This window comes from Apaloderma vittatum, unplaced genomic scaffold, assembly GCF_000703405.1.
Source record: "Apaloderma vittatum isolate BGI_N311 unplaced genomic scaffold, ASM70340v1 scaffold837, whole genome shotgun sequence".
NCBI lineage: Eukaryota > Metazoa > Chordata > Aves > Trogoniformes > Trogonidae > Apaloderma > Apaloderma vittatum.
The window spans coordinates 45,140-52,207 of NW_009724343.1; the positions used below are offsets into that span (position 1 = coordinate 45,140).

Below are 7,068 nucleotides of genomic sequence, written 5' to 3' on the forward strand. Positions count from 1 at the left end.
TAGGTTTACACTGGATATAAGGAAGAAGTTCTTTACCCTGAGAGTGGTGAGACACTGGCACAGGTCGCCCAGAGAAGCTGTGGATTCCCCATCCCTGGAAGTGTTCAAGGCCAGGTCGGATGGAGCCTTGAGCAACCTGATCTAGTGGGAGATGTCGCTGCTATGTCAGGGGGGTTGGAACTGGATGATCTCTGAGGTCCTTTCCAACCCAAACCATTCTACTATTCTATGATTATCACTTTATCACTGGTTGTGTTGCCAGTATGAACACACAGCCATAACTGTCTCAACATATTTATTGATATATCTCCATGTCTCCTAGGTAACATGCCTCTTCTAGTAAATTATTAACACAATACCTTAAAATGGACATGAATATGATCTCTCAACACATCCACCCTGAAAAATTTACGTCCACAGATTTCACAAGTGTATTTCTTGTCTCCGTGTGTTAAAAGGTGTTTATTCATATTGCTCCTACACGAAAATACCTAAAAGAAAAGAAGAAAGATGGAAGTGGTTTTGTATCATGTCGAGCAAGGCTACAGCTCTTCGCAAGTTATCCAACTGATAGCACAGAATATATTTACTGTTCTGTTTTATTCATTCTGGCCAGAAACATGTAGGAGTTCCTGTTATCTGGCTAGCAAGCTGCCTTGGAAATTGCTGACACAGTAAAATACAGCTGTATAGTTCCAAGGAACTGACTGAAATCGGCTGTTCATCAGAGATGGACTTCCAAAACAGCTGCAGCAGAATTACATAGGGTAGGTTTAGAAATATCTAGGCGATGTCTGTTGAATCATGAATGTTCCTGCTATCTATGAAAAGACACATCCATAAAATCTACCTTGACATATAACATATCCAAAGCATCAAAACCAAAGGTCTACACACCAACTTAAAGAGTTGCTTGAGTACATCTTGCACTATGAATCATTAAACATTTATTAAATCACTAGCTAAACCCACAATCTTTGTACCTGTGACAACAGGTACATAAGATTGTGAGCGTTAAACACCCAAATGCAATAGCACCATGACTACTCCATGAATTCACTTTGATTTCAAACAGGAAAGGACACCCAATGCACAAAGTCAAGTCCAGCTGCAGAGTCAAGTCCATTCTTCACTCTAAATAACATATGCCATGAAATTTCACTGACAGACACAGTGTAGTTATGCTCCACACCGTGCTACCCGTCCTGAAAAAGTCTAGTCTGAACCTCAGTTTTTTTCTTATCTTTGGCCTAAAGCTCCCACCATCCACGGCTGCAGTGTGCTTGGATATATAACGGAGCTGAGACAGTTTAAAAAGTAACACCTTAGCCTTGCTGGCTAAGCATGTGTCTGTCCGAGTTGCGAAGTGCAAGTCATTTACCTCAACCTTTTGGCAGGCTGTGTGCCTCATCAGGTAAGCTGCTACTGTGGTTTAATACACAGGCAGTAGCTTGTTATGCCACAGTAACTCATTTATAGGTGCTGGGTACTCCTGGGGTATCTTTGGAGCTACAACGCAGAGCTTCACATGGCACAAGCTGGCAGACACCTACCTTCCCACACACGGGGCATCCCGAAGGCTCCTTCTTGTAGCGGACCATGTTTTCAGTGCTGTGCTCAAAGTCTTCTCTTTTCACACGCCTCACCCCTTAACAGAACAGTCCCCATCAAAAAAACAAAACACAAGAATAAACCATGGTTTTCCACTCCAATCTGCATGCCTTTTCAGGTGAATACTGTAAAGAAGAGCGGGAAGAGCCTCGATGCAGAATTTAACTGCTAACAAAAGGATAATTCCTAAATTTAAATGGTGTCTTAAGAACATAAAAGCAGTCTGTCAAAGTGATGTATTGTGGCTGACTGGTTATTACACCAAGTGTATTATTACATCAAGTGTCTGAAAACAGACATTTACTGTCAACACCAGGAAACAGGCAGATCTAGGTGGCCTTGGCACTTTGATCAGATATCTGGACCAGAAATTCCCCCTCACAGGCAAGAGGGAACCATCCAGCATCATCTTTAACGCTCAGTAAGGATTTCAGACCTCTTTCTCTGCCACTTTCAGGAGGGAAGAATGCTGCTGCTGTTCTGTGACAGCTACACATGACATGTCTTTGCCATTCAACCCCTTGTCCTCCAAGCTGTCCTCTAATTCTTCACACAAAGGTCTGAATCACAAGAGCAGCCAGATGATGGGTGGTTATGCCTAGAGCACCAAATTAGATAATCTGGCTGCTTTTTTAAAATCACTTTGCTCTTATAATTTAGATCACTAGAGGCATTTTAATACAGATTTCAGCAATCTACCATCACACAAGTTTTTCCAGAGTCTTTGAGTACTTATAACATCCTTAGATGCTCCAGATTTTGAACAGTAAACTCTTCTAATCTCATCTTTATATATTCTCAAGGTTTTGAAAGATAACATCACACAGCATTCCATTTATACTATACTTATACAGCAGTCACTTTCATTTGTACAATGAAAGTCAAATCTTCAAGTGACTACACATTTTAAAAAAAAAGAAGAAAGAACAGAGTTCAAAGAAAGAAAAAGATATAATTAAAATTAGCTAGTCTAAACTACTGCATAATAAGTCAAGTAACTTTCACATGACTGTTAGTAGCACTGGATCCAATCACACAAGGCTGAAAAAAAAAAAGTGCACCTCCTAGAAAGTTTTTCATAGAATTAGACAACTCCTCTCCAGTATTCATTACTACTACTTTTAATAAATATCACATTTTGCTGAAACTTACTACTCTAGATCAGGTAACTGACAAGAAAACGACAGCTACTATCCAGAGGAATCTAATGCACAATCATTTCCTTAACCTTCTCACCTCTACTCCTGTTTTAAGAGTAATAATTAGGTTCATCTGCAGTATACTTACCTTCCAAGTGTCGTCTCTGATGGTCTAGCATGACGTCTTTTCGGTAGAACATCTTATTGCAGATTTCACATGCAAACTTCTTATCTCCGTGCTTTTTCTTGTGTTTTGAAAGATTACTGTTTGTAGAAAAGAATCTGAAACACATCTCACACTGGAATGTCTTGTCATCTGTAAGCAAGAGAAACCACGCAGCTCTTTACGGATGAAAGGAGGTTCTGTATATTTGTGGGATAAGCAGTTCTTTTGTGAGACCTTAGTTTTAACATACAATCCATCGTTATCTGGACTGAGGAGAGAAATGCAAAAGCATGTATTTTTCTTCTACTTGAAAATCTGTCTTCCCATTAAAAAGATAATAAACAATCTATTGGATTTATTTTTGCTACCTAAAAGTTTAAATATCACTGGAATGCACTGGAGGACATTTCTCTCAAAGCAATAAATAAATATGATGCCAGCTTGAACAATGACTCTTCACAATCACAACTTCCTCACACGGGCTATTTCCACTGTGGTCTAGCACACGTTAAAATTATATTTGGAGTGGATTCTGTCACAGTTGATTCAATTTTTTAATCTTGATAAAACTACTGCACATACAACAACACAATGTCACACACACAGCTGTGTCTAAGTCTAATACCTGCCAGTACTGAATTTCCTATCAGAAAGTACTAACTCCACAGACCATTACATGATAGTGGGCCTATCGGGAACTTCTTACATCTTCAGTAGTTGAGACTTTTGTTAGAACATGAAAGCATGGTCCTGTAGATGGAATCTGCCAATGCTACAGCAATTACAAAGTAGTCACAGTCGGACACATTAAGGAGTAGAGCAAAAACTGCTGCTCATTTTGGTAAAAGTCAGCTCAGAGAAACGAGTGGCTGTCTGAATAAACAGAGTACTGAGGTCATTTGGCAGTACTTCCCATTGTTAGTAAGACTGAGTTTCTATGCAACCTTTACCCTCTGAAATGAAATGTGAAAACCTACTTTGAATGGTGCTATAATGGGCAATTATCTAGGTAATTCTGGACTGACAGTTATCATGGGTCCATAAAAGTAGTCACAATGTCATTTTCTAAGCATAAGATCTCTCAGCATAAATAACATGGGCAACCACAAGCGATGGCTATGGGAAAAAAGGACAGGTTCTAGTGATGCCAAGAAAAAAATGCCTACAAAGACTATGCAAGTCTAAAAAGAGAAAGCATGAGAAAGCAGAAGAAAACTGTCCCCCTTCACAGTTCAGAGAAATTAGGTGAAACTTAATTTTCAGGAAAGAAAGTCAAGTTCACAAGGTATCTGTGAACATAGAAACGAAATATCAGTGGGGATACTAGACAGATCATAGAAATCATAGAATGGCCTAGGCTGGAAAGGACCTTAGAGATCATTTAATTCAACCTCCCTGTCATGGGCAGGCAATACTGAAAAAAGCAATATATACGTGGATGTGTGCCTATGCAGATTACTGGCTATACTTTTCTTATCACAGCAATGAAGGAAGGAGGGAAGAAGAGGGGCAGGTGGCTTGTTGCGATTAAAAAAAATCCTAAATCCTTGCTCCCCTTTTGTAGTCACTATGCTGAGATGGACTTGTGGACACCCCCACAAAACAGAGTAGAGACAACAGGAAGCAGAACACTTTGCATTCTCACCTGTCCTGCAGTTATGAAATTCCAATGCACTCTCTATCCGGAAGGCCTTTTCACATGTGGTGCACTTGTATCGGTACTCACTGTCAACCTGAGGATTGCAAACAGTAAGTGTTCAAGAGGGGAAAAGCCAAGTCACGTCTGACAGAGAAATTCGAAATCTCAACTCCTTTTTCTGTTTCTGTCTTTTCCAATTTTTCTTCCTTCAACAGGACATCTAAATACACACTGACGCAAAACTCTGATGCTCTACCGTCCTGCTATGTTCCTACATCTCAGCTCTACACAAAAAAAATTCAGAGCTTAGAACCTTGATGCCAAGCAGCACTGGAAATATTCACAGGGAAGGCCCCACTACAGGCATGTTTAATATTTATACAGCAGCAGCACTGAAAGGCCCTCATCAACAGGCATGGTGCTGCCCTGGTAAACACTGAACATTTACACGTGTGCCCCTAATGACACAGCATGCACTGAATGATGCTATAGGTGGGGATAAATGAAATAGCACGAGCAAGCAAGACCAGAACAATCCCATTTAGTACCATAAACCGAAGTCAGATCTCACCTCTAGATCATGCAGGTCCAGCTTGTCTTGTTGTAATTGATGTCTACAAAAAACTTTCTATAGGAAATTTGGACACAAAAAAAGGATCTGTATGCTCAAAAGCGTGTCCACACTTCCCAAATGCATCAGCTGCTCTAACAGAAGATGCTACCTCTCCTTGTCAGTCTGGTCTCACTTATTCACACCGATATCCACTCAAATAAAATTGACCCAAGCTCCCCAGCTAGCATCTGGAAGCTTGCTGTACATTTTCACCTAACGTCAGAAACAGCCCACTAGTCATTTCCACTCACTTCATGCTTGTATGAAACATGCTGCTTCAAGCTCTCTTTACGGCTGAACAGCTTTGCGCATTCCTCACATTTAAATAGTTTGTCACCTGAGGGGATCAATCAAGATAAAAAAAAAAAAAAGAAAGTAGTCAGCGACTGACAATAATCAAATCCAGGCAAGACAGAGGAAATCAAAGCACAAACAACTGCAAACAGACGGGCTAGGGATGAGAAGCTTCAGTAGTTCTGGGGATCCAAATAGAGGATTTTAACCATTTCCAACAATTTTGAACAATAATTTTGTTTTCTCCCATCCTTTTTCAGTGATTATTTTTCATGGAATCCGTAGAAGTATATTACAGATTCTGGAACTGCAGATCACAAGCAAAAAACCACTCAGATGACATTTATGCAGCAATGTCACCCATCTGCCTGTGAAGCAGAGGTGACGTATATATTTAAAGGCAAGAATAGTTTGGGAAAAACATCACATCCTTGCCCTTCTTTAAAGTATGTACCTAAATTAAAATTTTAAATACTGTAACTTCAACTTTCAACTATTAGCTTCTCCTGCTTTCGTCTGCCTAACTATAAGAGTCTCCTAGAGAGAGTCCGAAAAACAGAAGGAAAAAAGAGCTCCCTTAAAATTATGTATCCTAGTCTCTAAAAATAGCCTAGCTCTTTTACTCAAAGGTGCAATGAACCAACGAGTGACAAAATCAATATTCAAGCGAGGCAGAAGCAAACCCACCGTGAGAACGGATGTGCCTGCTGAGATTGCTGCTGTTCTGGAAGATCTTACTGCAGATACTGCACTGATACACTCGCTTGTGCTCCCCAAGTTGTTTTATCAGCTTCCGCCGTATACCATGTCTACTGGAGAGAATTAAACTTCTTTTGAGGGACATGGTGTTTTGGTGATGAGCAAACCTACTGGATTAGAGAAAGAAAGGCAGGGACTGAAAGGTATCCCACAGATTGCAAGAGAGTCCCACCAGCTGGCAAAAGCTAGAGGAGTGTTATGCTCAGCTTCTGGCAGAAGAGGGGGGCCTGGAGATTCCTCATTGCCAAGGCGCCCTCCTGGTCACCCCTTGGAAGCAGCAGATGGCAGAGCGTAGCTCACTCCAAGTTATTTTCACCCAGCACAAACAAGGAAAAAAGCAGCAGCCACCAGCCTCAGAGATTCTCTGCTCTTTGCAGGAGCCTCAGAGGAACACAAAGGATCTCTTTGGCTTATCCTCTGAAAACTATAGCACTATGTCAGCTTAGATAGCTTAGCAGTTTGCATGCAGAAAGTGTGTATCATAAGAGGGCAGAGGGGCACCAAGAAGCAGCGCTGCTCTATTTTCCAGCACAACCACCCATGGGAATGCGTTTTTGATGGCTCTGGGTCTGCTAACGGCTTCAATATATAGCATTACTACCTAATGTTGAAAAATCAAGTGCTTTATTACACAACAAATAATTCAAAGAGCTGATTTTACTGAGACAAAAAGACATAAAATAATCTAAATTAATCAAACGATGTTTAAGAGTCTCCCCTAGGTTCTGTTGTATTTAAGTTTTCCCCTCCCACTGCTCTAAACCTGAAGTACCATATGCACAAATCAACACATTCATGAGTTAAGATGACAAGCAAGACTGAATAATAATAATAATAATAATAATAA

General features: G+C 40.4%; 1 protein-coding gene across 1 annotated transcript in view; it reads right to left on the reverse strand.

The window, feature by feature from the left end:
- PRDM15 (PR domain containing 15) overlaps positions 1-6,328 on the reverse strand; it is a gene marked incomplete at its 5' end in the record, with an annotated part of 17,731 nt that extends 11,403 nt beyond the window's left edge. The window contains 6 exons of the mRNA XM_009872438.1: positions 360-491; positions 1,554-1,648; positions 2,899-3,066; positions 4,562-4,649; positions 5,420-5,505; positions 6,150-6,328. Coding sequence (XP_009870740.1) covers positions 360-491; positions 1,554-1,648; positions 2,899-3,066; positions 4,562-4,649; positions 5,420-5,505; positions 6,150-6,328 — 748 coding nt within the window. The remainder of the gene's footprint in view (positions 1-359; positions 492-1,553; positions 1,649-2,898; positions 3,067-4,561; positions 4,650-5,419; positions 5,506-6,149) is intronic.
- Positions 6,329-7,068: the final 740 nt, after the last annotated feature.